Source organism: Anabrus simplex, chromosome 2 (genome assembly GCF_040414725.1).
Source record: "Anabrus simplex isolate iqAnaSimp1 chromosome 2, ASM4041472v1, whole genome shotgun sequence".
NCBI classification, from domain to species: Eukaryota; Metazoa; Arthropoda; class Insecta; order Orthoptera; family Tettigoniidae; genus Anabrus; species Anabrus simplex.
Window position 1 is genome coordinate 616,582,286 of NC_090266.1, and position 21,468 is coordinate 616,603,753.

Genomic DNA, 21,468 nt, shown 5'->3' on the forward strand with positions numbered 1-21,468 from the left:
TAAATTTCTTTCTATCACTAGGCTATATTATGAGGCTATATCAACTGTACTTTTTTTTTAAATTGATGCTTTTATGGCCCAGAATAATAGACTTCCTATTCATTAAATTTTATATCACATAAAAAGATAAAAACTTTTCCTCTCAGTAATTATGGTGTGCCTGAGATTCTGGAGATTTTGCTCTCACTTTGCTCTTTTGTAGCCATCTGGCTAGCAGCCAGTTTGCCTCCCAGTCTAGGTGTCTTGATTTATGGCATTATCATTTCCTTATATACAGTTTTAATTATGAGATTCTTTCGTCCAACAACTTGGTTTGTGCTCACAGCAAGGTTTTGTTGTTGATTTTTCTTAATGAGAAGAGTTACATTTCATCATTTAAAACAAGATTTTTCTGGATTTAACATTTTTCATTTTGCATACATCTGTACTCTACGGTGAAAAGATATTATTGAAGATATTAATGTCACAGATATCACAAAACTAAGGTAAAATTATGCCCATCTGGACTATCGGAATTACATATTTAAGGTTTTATGATCCTTGGCATTTAAGACAGAGAAATAAGCATAATGAGTTTATGGATTGTTGAGGATACTTCCCTCTTGGTATGTTTCAGTATTGCGCTGATTCTTAAAGATAATAAATTGAATATGCTTTTTCTGCCTGTACTAGATACCTGAAATGTATTACACCTCTGTTTTTCACACCAGGCCAATACTGGGAGTGTATTTTAATTAAGGCAAGTGCTGCTACCTCCCAATCCTAGCCCTTTTCCATTCTTGTGTCGCTGAAAATCACTAATGAAAACCCCCCACACCTGCTCATCTCAGCTACCCATTTCATTAAACATCATAAGTCCAGTGGCAATAAATAATTTGTTAATCATAGAATCCTCTACTTTTAGCTCCAAGGGCATGAAATGTTGAATTATAAACTAAATTTATGAGATGAATGCGGTTGCTGTAAACATTAAAAGTTGCATATAATACTGAAGTGACCTGACTACACTTTTCCTGTAACTGTCAAATCTTTCACAGATTTCTTAGTCCAATCCCTTCCACTGACAAAAGCCTGTCAATATGTGAACTTATTTCACCATTAAACCTGAACTTAATTCATTCATTGAATATGAAGTTTTAAGCTAATGTGTTCCATGATCATGTTTTAATTTTATTTTTTCCTGTGGATGTCAAATTACAAAAAATAGTCTTTGGATCCAGTGCAATTTTCAATTCTTAACAATTTTGTAGCACAAGTAACATCATGATTTACTGTTCTATTATGTAATATTTGACACTCTAGCTGAACATCAATAGATTTTTGAGTGAAAAGTGACATAAATTTTCATTGATAATCTCTCCTAACAGTACAGAATTTTTATTGCAATGTGTTTTAGTGACAAATCACTTGAATGCTTTTTTCTCCTTTCCTTTTTCCAAAGACATAACTTTCTGAACCGGTAATGACAGTGGGGGGGGGTGTTGTTTTAATTTTGTTGTTGTGTTAAATTCACGAGACCAATAGAGATTGCTTGATGTATGTTTTCCATCATTTACACCAAAATATGTAAATAGTTTTGTTTTATTCTAATTGATATTGGTGGACATATTTAATGTACTGTTGAATCAGTTTGTTCCGGCTCCATGGGTAAGTGGCTAGCACACTGGCCTTTGGTCAAAGGGTCCCGGGTTCGATTCCCGGCAAGGTAGGGAATTTTAACCATAATTGGTTAATTTCGCTGGCACGGGGACTAGGTGTATGTGTCGTCTTCATTATCATTTCATCCTCATCATGAAACGCAGGTTGCCTACGGGCGTTAAATCAAAAGACCTGCACCTGACGAGCCGAAGTCCTCGGACACATCCCGGCACTAAAAGCCATACGCCATTTCAGTTTGTTCCATTCATCTTCGGAGAATCTGTGCGAGTCTTGACATTAGAGATTAGTCCTTCCTTTGTCTTGATATTGTTTACCTCACATTTTAAGAGAGGAAGTTTTGATACTGTGGTTATTTAGTGTTATTTGATGATGGTTTTTGTTTCTTCTAGGGGCCTAACATCTAGGTCATCAGCCCTGTGGTATTATTTATTATGTATTTATTTATCAGTAAATTATCCCAAAACGTAGCTAAGCAGTAAGAGGAGTAAAGGTGGTTACTGTGTTTCAGTATAGTGTGAACAATATTTTCACCAGCTTGAAGCAAGAAATATTCACCAGAGTCAAACTGTGCCAAAATGCTTGAAATTGCTCTGCATTTGATTAGTTTCTAAGTGCTGTGTGTTATTCTGCTGCATGATCTTTTCACTAAATTTTCTTATACATAATCTTGGCAAATACATTGAAGTGATATTTTTATTTTCAGCATAGTTTTATTCCACTCAGTGGTATATTTACAGCAAATCTTATTAGGCTTTAATTTTGTCTCTGCTGAACAGAATTTGTGTTCTTGCAAATTCTTTAGTGTTATATTTTGTTGAATGAATGCATATTATACTGTGCTAATATGACTGTATATTTGTATGAAACTGGATAGGAAAAGGGGGTTTTAATTATTGTCCTTGCTCAAGAGTCTATCCATAATGAAAAATTGAAATTACTTAAAGTGTGGCAATGACTTTAGCTATGGTTCGTGTTGCGGGTTTCTATAGTACTGTCCTACTTCGTGAGCCATGGGCAACCAGTTGAATGTCCTAGTAAGTGGTCCTCAGAGTCGGGACACTAGTTGTTGTGGAATAGGAGTGGGCATTTCTGACATATTCTGAGTCATTGCCCGCCTTGTGCTCAGGCAGCTAGGCCAGTACAATCCACCTGTGGTCCTTAACCCAATAGAAGAGAGATTCTCACTGGGACTAGGTGGAAGTAGGGTAGCATCCTGCATCACAGAATTCTTACTGAGTATGCTCAGAACATTTTAACCCTTTCCACTCAAGTTATTTGTACGTCCTGATTTCTCCCAACTCGCATTTATTTCTGTCAGCATTCTTCGTATTTTAAAACCTGGTGTTAAGTACTGGTTGTAACAATATATACAGGAATAAACTACAAAATTAATGAATGTGTGGTATTTACATGACACAAAATCATATTTTTCACTTTCTTAACGGTATGTCTTGAGTGTGTGGAAGCGTTCAAAGCAAATGCTTGGATGGAGCCCTACTTGCTTATCCAACCAGTCTGCACTAAAAAAAATTGTGCATTTCTGCCTTACTCTTCATCCCCATGTTAATAATTGTACCGATAAATGCCTTCAGCTCTTCTAATGTCACAGCTTTCCAAGAAAACCAGATAGATCTCTTCTGAAGTGGAGTATTTTGCTCTAATTTCATTTCGGTAAATTTGTTTGTCTCATGGACAATAGAGGTTATCAACTGATCAGTAAAAGATAGCTGCCAGTACTCTAGTTCTATTTTAAGCCTATTGCCACAATTTATGAATACACTGACTAATCTGTAAGGAAATTTGGGTAATCCTGCACCACCCGTTCTCCGCGATCTCCAAGGTATGTTTGAAGTCAGCACTGTATGACTGGGACCGGGACAAGTCAAAATACTATCGCCTCCTCCATGATTTCTTGCGACGCGGATATCAATATCGTCATTTGAATCACGAATAAATATATCACTTTCATCGCCAGATTCAAAATGTTCATAACTTTCATGGTTACTATAAAAACAATCAGCCGAAATAGATGCAAGAATCTCAGCTTCTCTCAGACTGTGTGCCGCGATGTTGCTTCACGCGACTGCCTTCCATTGTCAAGGAAATGGGGCAATTTTGCCAAGCAAAGAGAAACTAAATCACACCTATTTGGTTTCTTTCGGTTTCCGGAAGGGACCAGCACTTACGAAACGAAGTACAAAAAGCCCTAGCATTCCAGGTAACTTAGCAACGAGCGGCAAAACATTGTGTCGACGCAGGAAAGGGTTAAGTAAGCCTCAGACCTATGGAAGTAACGGAGTCCCAGTTCCATATCACAGGTGAGGGACTCCTTGGGAACAACTTGGCGAACAAAATGGAATTTGATGGGGATCGATTAATATCAATGGGGCTTATGGAAGGAAGAAAGTCGAAACTGGCTGAATCGGCAATTTTAAAGTATTCTTAACGGGTGTTGAAAAGGGAAAAGCAGAGTGTAGGGTGGGACTGTTCATCAGGAATATTATTGTGTGTAACACATAGCAATCGAAGGCACTTATGTTGACAACTCTGCTGCAGTGAGAATTGATGGTGGAATGAGGTTTTAGTTCAAAGTACCTATAGGTAGGGACCTGAAAAATTAGCATCTGTTTGTTTCAAAATTAGCATCTGTTTTTCCAAAATTAGCATCTATTTACAAAATTAAAATAATCACATGGTATTATTAATTTTAACGATTCCAAGTTTATGAAGTGCAATTATTGTCCTTGGTTCACACACAATACAAATTAATTGTTCAAACGAAAGCATTGTCGGTACTTCGGCATTGCTTTTTTTTTTTTTTTTTCAAATTGCACCGTCTGTCTGTAACCACTGTGTTGTAATGAGACAACATGTGCTCCCTATCAACATTGTTCGTTGGGGTCCACAACAACTCAAGACAGTATTTAGCGAATATGCTGAACTCTGTCTGAACTGCAGTTAATGCAAGCATGACATCACATTTTTCACTTTCTTTCATCTGGGTTTGAATTGCATGTTTCAGAGAACAGTAACCAGACCAGATATCGTTTCGTGAGAGATCTGTTACTCCAAACAATTTCTCAAGCTCATCTAATTTATCAGTGTTATTCAAAATTACATTTTTTGGATACAAAGCTTGAGAAATTGACACAAAATGCTTATGGTGGCTAGCTTGCACTGTGAAGAATGAGCAGCTTTGACAAATGTGTCTCTACATGCAGCCTGCTGTAGAGGAGTGAGCTTAATCAAAGCATCATTATTTGTCGCAGAAAAGTTCCCCTCACAAATGAAGGTAAAACTGGCGTCAAGGTTATGTAAGCACAGAAGATTGCTTTTTTTGAGACGTACTAGCAGGATTGATTGAACTTTCGTTATCGCGTCGCTTACCCACGTGTTTGTCAGATTTAACATGTTTCACAATGCTATCCTTTTTTTTCCCCACCCAACTCGGCAATTACAATACTTGAAAAACACTCGCTGAATCTGTGGCATATAAACCATCCTTTGCATATTGCTGAGCCCTTTCGTGCGCAGTTTTTGTTGTGTGCCCCATAACCTAAACAATTGCTCAACTTTCTACTCTTCACTAGTTTCAATTTTTGAACAAAAGGAAAACAACGCTGCGTCTATCTCGTTATTTCTGTGACACTCGATTTACATTTCGATAATAATCTATACAGATCTTATTCCCCTTGCTATTCCCATTGTAAATATTTATTAAAATCAGCAAGCAGCAATCAATCGCCTAATTTTCTTTATCGATCGGAACGGTCGAAAGCACATTTTTGCAGAATTCGCACCAAAATCGCATATTCATACTAATTTTGCATTTTGGGTCACAATTCACATTTTCTCGCACTTCTATTTATGCGTGAAGATGATTTTATTCCACATTAGAATTACCGTAGGCTTGGATTCAGTACAAGATTCAAAAATTTGCATTTATCGCAAATGCAATTTTTTTCAGGTCCCTACTTATAGGGATTAGACAAGGCTGTAATCTTTCACCATTGTTCTTGATAGTTTAAATGGATCATTTACTGAAAAGTATAAAGTGGCGGGGAGCGATTCAGTTAGATGGGAATGTAGTAAGGAGTTTGGCCTATGCTGATAGCATCTTAATGGCAGACTGTGCCGAAAACTTGCAGTCTAATAACGTGGAACTTTAAAATTATTGCAACAAGTATGATATGAAAATGAGCATTTCCAAGACTAAAGTGATGTTAGCAGAGAAGAAACCTGAGAGGACTGAATGTCAGGGTGGTAATACAATTATGCAACAGGTAGATTATTTCAAGTATTTAGGATGTGTGTTTTCCTAGGATGGTAGTATAGTAAGTGAGGTAAAACTAATGCTGTGAGCTTGCAGTTACGAACAACAGTATTCTGTAAGAAAGAAATCAGCTTCCAGAAAAATTATCTTTACACCGGTCTGTTTTTAGACCAACTTTGCTTTACGGGAGTGAAAATTGGGTGCACTAAGGATATCTCATTCATAACTAACAAACATGAAAGTAGCGAGAATGATTGCTGGTAGAAATAGGTGGGAACAATGGCAGAAGTGTACTCGAAATGAGATGGTAGTGCTAAGTTAGGAATGAATTCAGTTGTTGAAGCTGTACACATAAATCGGTTTTGGTGGTGGGGTCGAGTGAGTCAAATGGGGGAGGATAGGTTACCTACGAGAATTATGGACTCTGTGATGAAGGTAAGAGAAGTAGAGGGAGACCAAGATAATGATGTTCAGTCTCTGTTTGTGATGATTTAAAGATAAGAGGTACGGGACTAAAGGCGGCCACAGAGCTAGTTACAAATAGAGGATTGTGGAGTTGTTTAGTAATTCACGGAGGCTTGCAGACTGTATGTTTGTATGTATGTATGTGTGTGTGTGTATGTACACGAGTGGCCAAAAGTCACGGGAAGGGGTGTCCCATTAGAAAATATACTGTGTATGACCCCTGAGCATTGTGGCTAGCTGCGGCGTAGCTGAGCAGTCTGTCACAGACATGAAGATGGCAACACATCGCGAGTTTAACAGACTTTGAATGTGGGATGATCATCGGCGCATGGGTCAAGGCATTGTGGAGATTACATGCAAATTCGGGTTTCTGAAGTCAACAGTGTCTAGGATGGATCTTCAATATCGCAATGTGAATGTTACCACCTGCGTGAACTGCCACACGGAAAGACCACAGGTGTTTAGCGAATGGACATCATGTCACCTCTGCAGAACCATACTGGGTGTTCGACGGGCTACGAGTTGGCTTGCCCAGTTGAATGTTGGGAGTTAGGTACCCATTTCTACCAGGACTGTAAGGAGGCAACTGCACTGCATAGGTTACACCAGCCAACAACCAACTTGTGTCCCTTTGCTGACATCTCAACACAGAGCTCAACGATGTGCGTGGGCTCGCGAAAATCGGCAATGCACTATGGAACAGTGGCGGTGTGCGGTATGGTCCGATGAATCCCGGTTCCAGTTGTATCGAGCTGATGACACCTGATAGTGTTGTGGCCCCATGAAGCTATGGATCCTGTATGTCAATAAAGTTCTGTCCAGGCGGGAGGTGGCTCATTTCTGGTCTGCGTGGTGTTCTCATGGTCGCAAATAAGCCTCATTGTCAGCTGCAGGGAGCGCTGACAGGTGCCTGTTAAGTGGACATTCTTTCTGACCATTTGCATCCTTTTCTGGCCCTAGAGTTCCTTGATGGAGATGCCATGTTTCAGCAGGAAAATGTGCCATGTCTCCGCTCTGTGGTGGCATGCAGGTGGTTGGAGGAGCACTCCAGTGAAGTTACGACCATGGATTGGCCCTCCTGATCCCCCGATCATAATCCAATCAAGCATTTATGGGATGCTGTCATTGCTGGTGTACGCTCCATGCACCCTGCACTAACTACACAAGACCAGTGCAAGATGCATGGGTCCAGATCCCTCCAGTACAATTCCAACACCTTGTAGAGTCAGTGTCTCGCCGTATTGCTGCAGTTTTGAGGGCTCTCGGAGGAACAACTCGTTATTAACATCGCATTCAGTGGCCTTCCCATGACTATTTGGCCACTCAGTGTATGTATGTGTGCTTGTATGAATTCAATTAATATTCAACTTCCCAGAAGAGGATTGCTTGATGACAAAATTAATATTTTAGGTTCCTCTGGGCTTGCTATATTACTGAAAGTATGGTTTTCCTGAGATTTAGTTGATTTCTGAATTTATCATGGTTTATTTTTTTCTGGAATTTCATTCTCTGCTTATTGTTGAACTATGAGTGCCAATGGTTGACCATAGAACCAAGCGAGTGGTTACGCGATTTGGGTCATGTAGCTTTCAGTTTGCATTCAGGAGAGAGTGTGTTCGAACCCCACTGTCGGCAGTCCTGAAAATGGTTTTCTGTGGTTTTCCGTTGTCACACCAGGTATATGCTGGGGTTGTATCTTAATTAAGGCCATAGCTGCATCCTTCCCACTCCTATTCCTTTCCTACCCTATCGTCGTCACAGGTTTTTGGTACAGACTTTCCAGCAACGTGCTTAAGGTTGCATGTCAAAGACTGATTTGGATTGTGGAGTTGTTTAGGAATTCACAGAGGCTTGCAGACTGTATGTATGTATGTATGTAATGTATGTATGTGTGTATCTACACTGAGTGGCCAAAAGTTACGGGAAGGGGTGTCCCATTAGAAAATGTACTGTGTATGACCCCTGAGCATTGTGGCTAGCTGCGGCGTAGCTGAGCAGTTTGTCACAGACACCAGTATCGTGAAGATGGCAACACATCGCGAGTTTAACAGACTTTGAATGTGGGATGATCATCGGTGCACGGCGCATGGGTCAAGGCATTGTGGAGATTACATGCGAATTCGGGTGTGCTGTTTTTTGCATTATAATGTACTGTTGAACAATTTTTTTTTTTTAATAAGTGCAGCAACATCATTCTCACTGAAACTGATGATACGAGTGTATTCAAAACTGCAGTAGTAGTTGTTCCTCTCCAGTACATGAGTGATATGGACTTTCTTAAGTTTAATTTCCTCAGTCCTTTAAGCCTCACATTATTGAGGGTAGCTGAAAACATCTCATGAAGTTATCTTTTTTGAGTAGTGTGTCTGCTATCTATCACTTGAGACTTGCCTTTCAAATAAGTTGTTTCCATAGCTATATATTTGCAGAGATAAATTAAACATATTTTCATGGTGTTACATTATCCATTTTGAGTCTTACAGGTTCTAAATATGCCACTGATGTTGGTTGCTGTGAAACTTGTTGAATTCATTGGCATGCATTTGCCCATGCTCTCGATACTGTTTCTGTGTTGAGATAGAATTTAAAATCAGTAGATTGTTCCTGTTTTCTTGTGAATGTGTAGTTCTTTACTAAGCTGGAAGTGTGATATTCTTTTATAGGATGTGCAGAAGTAGTATATAAAGGCATCTTTGTTCCAAGTTAAAAATATCTACTATAGTAAGTAGTTTTCTTACAATTCCTACTTCAGATAGGTAATATGGCACGATATTTTATTGATGTCTGAGTTGTTGGTCATAGTTTAAATGCATTTATTTAAAATTATGTTGTCCCTCTACAAAATTGGTTTCTTCCATAACATTTTTCTCTTTTCTTCCAGAAAGAGCTTAGTCTTTCCCGCAGAAGCAGCAGAGTGGCTCATCGGAAGAGTTTCATTTCTGCTACCTCTCCAACATTACCTAGATGCCATTCTCCTATTTCAAGTAAGTACCCTTAATTTATTTACTTGACTATCACTGTTTAGTATTAATTTATTTTAGGTGGCATCACTGAATTGTTATTAATCTGTCAAACCCATGATTTAAGATGATGCACGTATTGTGTACTATATCAGATGGTTCACCAGCCCCTTGCAATATAGTTTTATGCATCCAACCACCTTTACTACAATTCTGAAATACATTGGTCGCTCTTCCTGAACCAGGGTAATATAACAAGATGTGTATTTATGGGCCAGAAGACAGCAGAAATTGTGAGCACCACTATTAATTCATTATTAATTCATTATGAGTACCTCAAAAGAACCCATAAAACGAGCACAGGTACGAAGAATGTGACCCTTACAACAGGAGGTGCACACATTGACCAGGAGTAGATATTGTATAGGCTGAAACTCTCACGCTGCATTTCAAGCCTTACAATAGCTCAGTTGGCAAGGGTGTGGTGAAAGTTGTGATAGTGGATGGTGCTCGAACGTTTGAATCCCACGCAAGCATTTTAAATGTTTTAAAAAAATTTGCTGCCCCTATTGTGATGATAACGTGTGATGGCAGGTAGGTATGTTGCTGCACGAACTCCCATACCCAGACACTGGGCAGCCTTCGATCTATCCATACACAGTATGAAATATTTCTTAAAAAAAAGGTTTGCAGCGTTTACAACAAAGATGATACGGTTTACAATTTCAAATAGCACAGGCACATGGGCTTGTGGAATTTAAACAATACAAATAGAATCATGGGAACTATCACTTAAAGTCACTATGAGTGAGTTTGAGCAAGGTTTGGACCGATGACCTAGATGTTAGGCTCCTTTAAACAACAAGCATCATCAAGCGAAGAAAGTTCATCGATTGGGTAGTGTCCGATTCAATGCAATCCAGCAATATTATCTCCACAGTACTTGACATTATGACTATTTCGTTGTCAGATGGGCCCGCTGATTGAGCTTAGACTTTTAAAATACTTCACCTTAAGTCAAACAGCCTCTAATTATTAAAAATCTCTCATTTCATGCCTACTTGCCTGCCATCTACAGAACCTGCTTACGACTATCTACACGCTGTGAATGACCTCCAGCATGATCCAAAAATATTGACCTGAACTACCTTAAGCTAGCAAGGAGCCTACAGCCGCAGTACAATTTCAATGCACGGCATCCCCTGCCTATCGCAAGAGGAGGCTAAAAGAGCGACGAGGGGCTCTCAACTTGGGATCATGGGTTGGCAGCCACAGTTCCCTTTGATCTGGCATTGCTTCCTCTTGTGTTAGGCTCCTCACCTCCACCCTTACTATCTGATCTTTCGTAGTCAACTGTTGTTCTTTTCCATCCTCAACGGTATTAGGTTTACAAGTGCTAGGGAGTCCTTCATTTTCACGCCCTTTGTGGCCCTTTTCTTTCTATAGCCAATATCTTCATTTTTAGAAGTGTCAGACCTCATCCATTTTCTTTCCTTATTTGAGTTAATAGGGGATGGTTGCCCAGTTATAATACCTCTTAAAACAGTAATCACCACAGAGTAGCCTATCCACTGCCTGTGATGAGGGGACTAAAACGGGGATCAGGGGCTCTCCATGTTGGGAGCGTGTGTTGGCGACCACAGACATAAAATTTATGTTAAGGTATTGAACCCTTAACTTACCGTTCTATCGTTGGTCGGCCACAGCTGCTACAGTAGAGCAATATTGAACTCTTGAATCTTGGGGTCGTTGCGGGATGTTTCGGTCACGATCTTAACCAAACGATGGGGTTCAGAAGAGAGCCTAACTATTAAATTCTTAATGGCACCAAAAACTTTTATTTATATTTATAAATCCTTGATCAACAATCAATTAGTAATTATGAAATGTTTCAATATCGAAGACTTTGCTTCGGTGAAAGTAGGAATATCTTAAATTAGTGGACGGCGAAACTGAAAAAGTGAAAGGAAAAACCTGAAAATTCGGGCACCTATTAATCCAAATGATAACTGAGAATTAATCCACACGATCCGTGCAAAATCTGACCTTCAACAAGTAGAACGCCTGATTTACTCTCAATTAAGGTTATCCACCAGTCGAATACCCTTTCGGATACGGAACACCCGCCGAATGGACCCTTAATCGAACCAAATTGACTATCAGTTGCTTTGGATAGGTTGCAAAATATTATTGGAAAGCATAGTGTTCATTACCAGTTAACAGCAGCATTGAAACAAAATTCCACCATGTATTTGTCATTTCGTGACACCTTTAAGTGATAAAATAAACCCGATGCTAAACGTGCATCACCCAAACAGCTGTTCAGTAGGAACCAACAACAACACGATCCGCGAGGATCTTACGTTACATCGTTCTGAAGGAACAAAACTGCAAAATGCAGGAAACACTTATTCATCACGCATTTATAAGAAATGCCAAACACTGAAGTTAATTAAAAAGCGGTAAATCACTTGATAAATATTATTATAAAACCGACTTTCAGGTTATGAATGGTTATGTTACGTTTAATAAACTTACAAGTCCACAGAGAAAAATATACACAAATTATAGAATTGAAGGATTCTTTCCTACTTAACAATGACTACCATCACAGATCCATCTACTTATTGTTTGTCCCAACACACTACCTAGAAAGTTATCAATTAATCAAACTCAACTACGTATAAAAATGAAAGGACAAAGATTGAAAATAAAATATATTACTGGCTGACAAATCAAATCCGTCTTCGTAACTCAAGTCTCACACTAATACATTGAGTGTCTATATGCACACTATCAAAGCGAAACAGACATCAGAATGACAAAACAATTAAGTCCGTAAAATAAAATAAAAATATCGAAGTTATTTGAACTCAACCCGCATGGAGAATGACAGTAAAATATTCAATCACCATTAACTCAGTACCCAATGTTGGACAAACCTCATTTGCCGATAACGGTCCCATATGTTAGGGAGCACCTTCCAACTGTTGGGAGCTGCGTGCAAGTTTGGCCTCATTATTACCGAGCTAACATTCTTCCCATTTCGTAGATTACTGCAGATGCTACCATCGCCCAGGTCACTTCGCAAAAACATCTAATCTAAGACTTAAGTATGTACAGCTGACATCCCAGACCTATCGTCGGGCCTACTTAACATCTGCACACCCTAACACTAACTAACCTTCCTAATTCTATCGTTGCGCATGAACTAGGACGTCTCATCATCAGTATACTCCTAGGATAACATGTGACGTCCTAAATCTATTGTCGGGCGGAAACTGGGTTGTATATGCTTCCCCTAGCATATCAGGCGAACCCGTAATTTCAAACAAACTCTGATATTTTTAACTGTAAGTATGGTCGAAACGAATAACACACAACGAAACAACTCTTGCCACAGAACGAATGCAAGTTGAAAATGCCATAAGTTTCTATCTTTTTACAAAAACAATGTGAACTTGAAAATAAATATCCCGTGATGAACAATCCCCCAACTCAAACACGATCTCAGCCTGCGCAATGAAGTTTAGGAAAGAAATAATATCTTCCAACACACGTCTACATTTAGGGGATGTCGTCAAAAATAATAATCATCACCAGCGCAGAAATCCATACTATAAATTTAGGATGAAGCCCTCAGATTGCCTAACGTCATTTTCCAAATATACATATCCATGACTATCCAGTAAAACGAAATTCAATAAATTTACACAGTCAAACATATCGCTTTAAAAAAAAAAACCGTTGAATATCTCATTCCACAAATGCTCCTATTTACTGATAAATTACCGCCTTGTAATTTATGAATTCTACTGAATGGGAACTCGTCCTTACAACCAAACAACACCAACCGTGTTTGCAAAGTGCTCTTTTATCCTTGAGGTCATATTATTCTAATATCCATTACTGACTTTACGTAACTAGTCACTTGAAATTTTACTACTAAGAGTTACCCACCAGAATCGTTTTTCACTTGGGATCTTATTAGACATTTACTGTGCTTCATACAATAATTATCTCGGACCGACCTTCTCCAGGTCCCAGCTTTCGGATTGTTAGCGGTATATACTACAGCCTGCCACATAAATCTCACATTTAATATACAGCCTGTCTCAAAAATCCTTCCTCGGCAAACATAGCCTGTCTCAAAAACTCATTCTCCTCACCTCCTCGCGGCGGTATTACGTAAAATCCAGGCTCCCTTTTGCCTTCAACATTTCTACCATTCTCATCTCCACATATATAAATTCTTCGCTCTCAATCCATTTTTCTTATATTTCAAGATCCTTTTCAAATCTCAATCCTCTTGTGAAAAAACAGTAACCTTTATAAAATACACCTCTTTATTTTTACTGTTACTACAACTTTCGGACCTCGAGAATACAACACCACACCGTGATTTTCCATATCATCGACATACACGATGTCACAAAATTTTACTTCCCATGAATAAAACATAACTTTATCGGATTTCACTGGAAATTTTCTAAAAGCCCGCAATCCTTGTAAAACATACTTGTTAAATCCACTTTTAACATAGGAAAATTTTATCCCGCGGTAGACATTATTATTATTATTATTATTATTATTATTATTATTATTATTATTATTATTATTATTAATTTCGACAAAATTTTCTGAATTCAATCGATATTTGAAATTAAGACATTCGCCATGACTACTTTATGATGATCACCTTCCTAATTTTCCTCACTTCGGCCAATATCTCAAAGAACATTACCATAAGACTTAAACGTCGCATTTTATAGTTTCTTGATGTGAATTTTACAAAACTAAAAATTTTCACACGCTGACCAAAAATATATCTTTTCCTGATCATTACAAAATATCAACCGGACACACGCAATAAAAATTTGGTTGGGACAAACAACAATCTAACTACAACATAGATATAAAATATTCACAGACCTGCGATCGTAGACATCGTTCTGGATTCTGGCTGCATCTAACCAGCCACCTCGTTTATTTAGCCCTCCATGGCAAAATTTATCATCATCTTCTTACACATACAACTTAAATTACACAACACTTTATAATGCACTTTTTGACACAGTCGACCGTGTGACAAGCTCGCTTCTCAAATGGCGACTGACTTGTTCATCCTACTAAGGAGACCAGGTGTCCTGAGAGATAAGGAACCAGACACTGTAGCTCTCATCCAGACTCTAACAAATATTATACGCACGCACTGAATACAAAGAGGAACTCAATTACTTATTCACCACATATCTAACTCTTCAAAGTTCCTATTATCGGCAGCTCAGAAAATTTCAGTCATCTTCCGTTCTAACAGTATATTTGAACCATAGCCACGAACATGTAGTAAGTTATTTGGAGACCAAATTTTTACACTTTTCTGTTGACAAGCGACGTGGGCTCCGCTACTTCAGAAACAAGACAGACACTGAGAAATATACGAAGGGGGGTTTCTTTTATAGTCTATGGGATGACGCTACTCACACCATGGAGCTTGGTTATGCAATATGCTAATTTCGCATCCAATAGACCGATTTTTCTGAAATTCGTTCCATGACTTTGGACATCCTTGCAATTCATTTAGGCGTTAACTTCATAATTTTCCCACACTCGCAACAGACGAAATAAATTATTTCTGCCCGGGCGTTTCGCGGGTTTTCTTCATTCATTGACCTTGGCACGTGTAGGCAGTCCGCGGGTCTGACGCGGATTTGTCTCTAGGCTTAACTGTATTTATATTTACTCTGGGGGTTCTGTCTTCACATAGGGTTTAGGAATAATTTAGATTCTTTATTTCAGGATTTACTGTGTTGCCAAAATCTCTCGTTACGAAGAATTCCGTGAATATGAAAAATTGTTCAATATTCGCAGTCCACCGAAGTATCACGGTATTTCACATGCTTGCGGCTTGGCTTGACACGGGGCGCTCGCTCCCACGAGACAGCCAGACTCACGAAATGGCCGCCCTCAAACAAGTAACTTTTATCTGAAATAAATATTGAGAAAAATAAAAAATAATTTTCTCATCGTAGAATTATGGGTTCAGTATTAAGACACAAACTATTTATCAGATTGGATACTTGCATCTGATGATCTTTTGGAAATTGAAAATATGACTTTGAACAGTGTGCATCGCCATAATTGCTGCAATTATGAACTGCGCAAATAACACCAGCCATAATACTTGCATTAGTAAACTGCATTTTGAAACTATTTAGTGAAACACACTAATAAATAATTTTAAACACGCCAGTGCGCCAAGTGGCAATATGCTATTGAAGAGTTCGCGACACCATAGTTGTCTGCTATGCTTATTACGTCTCGCCACTTCAGCCGGAACCGCGTACACTCAGTAGTGCTATAATCCTCTGCTATGTTGCTCACAGTGCTACCAGGATGTCCTTCTCCTTCGCATCTTAAACTCGTGATATTTTCCGATAAGGTTTTCTGATAAGTTACTTAACATGTTGAAATTGTTCTGTTGTTTTGCAAACAATTTTGCCAAGGAAGATTGGAATTGCTATTTTATAAGTCTGTTCGCTTAACTGCTCATTATGACTGCTGACAGGAAATGAGATGCACATCACTAAAGGAGATTTAAGCAGAAAGCATTCAGTGTCTGACTCGTTAGCTGAATGGTCAGCGTACTGCCTTTCGGTTCAGAGGGTCCCGGGTTCGATTCCCGGCCGGGTCGGGGATTTTAATCGCTTCTGATTAATTCTTCTGTTTCGGGGACCGGGTGTTCGTGTATGTACCAACACTCTCCTCTTCACATTCAGACAACACACCACATTACCAACCACCACAGAAACACGCAATAGTGACTACATCCCTAAATACAGGGTTGGCGTCAGGAAGGGCATCCGGCCATAAACAGCCAAATCCACATGTGCGGCATAGTTTGCACCCGGGACCCAACAGGTGTGGGAAAAGCGGTAGAAAAAGAAGACGAAGCAGAAAGCATTCACTCTTTTACACTCTGGTAGACACAAATTGCCCAGCTTTCCACATAAATTCGAAAATTATGGTAATTTTCCACATGAATAACGGATAATGCAGCTTATCTCAAGTGTCACTGGTGTAAATTAAATTTGTCAATGGGGAACTAATTTCGTTCTTACCGGTCAGCCAGTAGTTTGATTTACAGCGGATTTCTTTTTTCACTTTATGTACTTTAAAACTTTCGGTGTACACCATCAATTCTTATTTTGAAGAAAAGAAACCAAGACCTAAAATTTTGGTAAATGGCGAATGCATGTACATTATAATAAACGTAATAGAATACTAGGTGAAACCCGTCAAAACATTACGGTCAATGGGGTAAATATTTATTGACGCCTGACTTGCTCGCTTCGCCTGTCTCCCTCTTCCTCACTTGCTCCGTAGCGCTCCAAATCCAAGCCGAGCTTAGCCGAGTAGCCCAGAGACAAAGTGTTGGTCCGAGCCGAGTGGGACCGATGCACTGTGCACAGGAACTCTGCACCTCAGTTTGCACGCGTGAGATTTTGGGCGTTTGAGAGGAACTGCTATAGAGAAAACAACATGCTTGCTGGACAGCAGCCACAGTGTGAAAGCCTTTGCCAAGCATTACATATATTATCATTATAGACTGTTATGCCTTTCAGCGTTCGGTCTGCAAGACTCTGTGAATTTATGAAATATCACCACAATCCTCTGTTTGCAACTACTGCTGTGGACTCATTCAATTCTATACCTCTTATCTTTAAATCATTAGAAACTGAGTCTAACCATCGTCATGATCTCCCTCTATCAGTCAATCAGTCAATACTGATCTGCATTTAGGGCAGTCGCCCAGGTGGCAGATTCCCTATCTGTTGTTTTCCTAGCCTTTTCCTAAATGATTTCAAAGAAATTGGAAATTTATTGAACGTCTCCCTTGGTAAGTTATTCCAATCCCTAACTCCCGTAGCTATAAATTAATATTTGCCCCAGTTTGTCCTCTTGAATTCCAACTTTATCTTACTTCTCTTACCCTCCATAACAGAGTCCATTATTCTCCTAGGTAACCTATCCTCCTCCATTTGCCTCACATGACCCCTCCACCAAAGCCGGTTTATGTGTACAGCTTCATCCATAGAGTTCATTCCTAAATTAGCCTTTATATCCTTGTTCCAAGTACGCTCCTGCCATTGTTCCCACCTGTTTGTACCAGCAATAATTCTCGCTACTTTCTTGTCTGTTACTTCTAACTTATTAATGAGATATCCTGAGTCCACCCAGCTTTCGCTCCCATAAAGCAAAGTTGGTCTGAAAACAGACCGATGAAAAGATAGTTTCGTCTGGGAGCTGACTTCCTTCTTACAGAATACTGTTGATCACAACTGCAAGCTCACTGCATTAGCTTTACTACATCTTGATTCAATCTCACTTACTATATTACCATCCTGGGAGAACACACAGCCTAAATACTTGAAATTATCAACCTGTTCTAGCTTTGTATCACCAATCGGACATTCAGTTCTGTTGAATTTCTTACCTACTATCATCAATTTAGTCTTCGAAACGCCAGTTTTCATACCATACTCATTGCACCTATTTTCAAGTTTGAAGATATTAGACTGCAGGCTTTCGGCACAAGTCGTCAGCATAGGCCAGACTGCTTACTACATTTCCACCTAACTGAATCCCTCGCTTCCATTTTATACCTTTCAGCAGATGATCCATGTAAACTACGAACAGCAAAGGTGAAAGATTACAGCCTTGTCTTACCCCTGTAAGTACTCTGAACCAAGAACTCATTCTACCATCAATTCTCACTGAAGCCCAATTGTCAACATAATTGCCTTTGATTGATTTTAATAATCTACTTTTAATTCACATGATGCTGTATAGGCTTTTAGGCTTATGCCGTGTCAAGAAAATAAGGTGAAATTCTTTACTGTGCTCTGCGTCATCAGAAGAAAATCTCGACTGTCCACGAGAAAGGCTCCTTAATGACTTTTTGAAATTTAGACGTTTTAATAGAAGTGGAAATGGTACGTTCATTCGTCACCAGATGGCTCAGCGGACGTGGCACAGCGCTGGCGTTCGAAGCGGAAGCTGACAGAACCATCAGAATCAGTCAAAGATCGTGGAAGAGGAATGATGGAAGGAAAGAGGAAGATGGAGAAGTGCCATAAATACGCCGACCCGGCAGGAGCTGGATAAGGGGAAATGATGATGATGAGTGCAGTTGCATTGAAATACACCTTTGGTGAAAGTAAGTGTTCCTACGTAATTAATCAAGGTATTGCACCACGTTTCGGCAAATTATTAACAAACAATTTGAAAACTTGTGACAACTGTGTAGTTTCTTTTGTTGAGTCACTCAGTAAGGACAAATGGATCTCACTTTCAGATTTTTTTATATTAACATTCATAAAGTGGTTTTTTATGTATTGGAACAGTGTTTTTCTGGGTCATACTACTGCCCAAGATCTAGTGCAGAAATTTAATCATAGACTGCAACCTCTTCAAAGAAACAAACTTGTTGCAGGTCTCAATGAATGGGCCTAATGTGAACTTGAGCTTTCTTAGGAAGCTTGGAAGTGGAAATGGAGACAGAAAATCATGATGGAAGAAAGTTACTGAACCTGCAAGTGTGTGGTTTGTATGTCATCAATGGAGCTGTTAAAACAACTGTAATTTGGGAGCTTAACATGTAACGTGTATTTTTTATTCAAAGACTCACCATCTCTCCAGGCCCTGTTCACTGCAGTGACTGGTAGTACAGTGTTCCCACTGATGTATTGTACAGTACGATGGCTTGAAAGTTTTCATTGTCTGGAACGAGTCTTAGAAGTATTTCACCATATCCAGGCATATGTTGCAAGAAAATCCTGTAAAAATATTAAAGACCATGAAGAGGCTGTTGATGCTGATGAAATGGGAGACCTAATTTTGAGGTCAGAGTTTGACAGAGCTGTGAGTGACCTAAATAGGAACAAGGCACCTGGAATTGATGACATTCCCTCTGAATTACTGAGTGCTTTACGAGAAATTGGCATGGCAAGGTTATTTCATTTAGTGTGCAAGATGTATGAGACAGGAGAAGTCCCATCCGATTTTCGGCAGAATGTTGTTATACCTATTCCCAAGAAAGCCGGTGCTGACAAGTGTGAAAACTATTGCACCATTAGTTTAGTATCTCATGCCTGCAAAATTTTAACACGTATTATTTACAGAAGAATGGAAAAACCAGTTGAAGCTGAGTTGGGAGAAGATCAATTTGGCTTCAGAAGAAATGTAGGAACACGTGAAGCAATCCTGACTTTACGTCTGATCTTAGAGGATCGAATCAAGAAGGACAAGCCCACGTACATGGCATTCGTAGATGTAGAAAAGGCATTCGATAATGTTGATTGGACCAAGGTATTTATGATTCTGAAGATGCTAGGGATCAGATACCGAGAACGAAGAATTATCTACAAACTGTATAAAAATCAGTATGCAGTGATAAGAATCGAGGGCTTTGAAAAAGAAGCAGCAATCCAGAAAGGAGTGAGGCAAGGTTGCAGTTTGTCCCCTCTCCTTTTCAATGTTTACATAGAACAGGCAGTAGAGGAAATCAAAGAGAAATTTGGAAAGGGAATCACAGTCCAAGGAGAGGAAATCAAAACCTTGAGATTTGCCGATGATATTGTTATTTTATCTGAGGCTGTAGAAGATCTCGAGAAGTTGCTGAATGGTATGGATGAAGTCTTGGGTAAGGAGTACAGGATGAAAATAAATAAGTCCAAAACTAAAGTAATGGAGTGCAGTCGAACGAAGGCAGGTGATGTAGGAAATATGAGATTAGGAAATGAAGTCTTAAAGGAAGTAGATGAATATTGTTACTTGGGTAGTAAAATAACTAACAATGGCAGAAGTAAGGAGGACATAAAATGCAGATTAGTACAAGCAAGGAAGAGCTTTCTTAAGAAAAGAAATTTGCTCACTTCAAACATTGATACTGGAATTAGAAAGATGTTTTTGAAGACTTTCGTGTGGAGCGTGGCATTGTATGGAAGTGAAACATGGACGATAACTAGCTCAGAAAGAAAGAGAATAGAAGGTTTTGAAATGTGGTGTTACAGAAGAATGCTGAAGGTGAGATGGTTAGATCGAATCACGAATGAAGAGATACTGGATCGAATTAGCGAGAGGAGATTGATTTGGCTAAATTTGACGAGAAGAAGAGATAGAATGATACGACACATCTTAAGATACCCAGGACTTGTTCAGTTGGTTGTTGAAGGAAGTGTAGGTAGTAAGAACGGTAGGGGTAGACCAAGGTATGAATATGACAAACAGATTACAGCAGATGTAGGATGCAATGGTTACGTAGAAATGAAAAGATTAGCACAGGATAGGGTGGCATGGAGAGCTGCATCAAACCAGTCTATGGACTGATGACTCAAACAACAACAACGTGAGCCTTTTCTCAGGCGATTTCAAAGTAACAAATCCCTTGCTCCATTTTTGTACTGCCATCTGAATGAACTATTAAGAAGTTTGATGAATTGCTTTGTCAACCGTAGTAAAATGGCAAACGCCATTGATATTAGGAGTGTGATTTTGTGTGATCTATAGGACCCAGGAAACTTAATTGAGGTAGGTAAAGTTGATGTTGGATTTAGTACACGAAGGGTACTTAAAGAACTAAAATTGTCAGAGAAAGAAATTCTTGGTTTTAAACACGATTGTCAGAATATATTAGTGGCAGTTGTGACAAAACTGTTGGATTAGAGTCCTTTAAAGCATAGATTAGTGAAAGGTCTTACAAGTTTGAACCCACATATATCTGATCAGCAACCAAGTCTTGGTCAGACCCGAATGGAATATGTCGTGGAAGTGTTGCATGAAGGTAACAGAATAACTGAAAATGTGGCTGATAGGGCTAAAGCACAATACATTTCTCTGTGTTGTGAATCAAAGGAAGCTTTGGAAACTAAATTCAAAGAATATATCTCAATACCTGATGATAGTATGGGTTTAGACATTTTCTTTGCTGACCTTTTAGCAGAAAGCAAACAGTATAGTGAACTTTGGCATGTAATAATGCTTTGTCTTATACTGTCTCATGGAAATGCTGCAGTGGAGAGTGAATTTTCTATAAAGAAATCAATGTTG

The 21,468-nt window shown here is 39.1% G+C and overlaps 1 protein-coding gene across 2 annotated transcripts in view; it reads left to right on the forward strand.

The window, feature by feature from the left end:
- dop (microtubule-associated serine/threonine (MAST) protein kinase dop) overlaps positions 1 to 21,468 on the forward strand; it is a 578,024-nt gene that overhangs the window by 85,095 nt on the left and 471,461 nt on the right. For both annotated transcript variants that reach the window (XM_067141035.2, XM_068226223.1), the window contains exon 3: positions 9,279 to 9,381. In XM_067141035.2, coding sequence (XP_066997136.2) covers positions 9,279 to 9,381 — 103 coding nt within the window. The remainder of the gene's footprint in view (positions 1 to 9,278; positions 9,382 to 21,468) is intronic.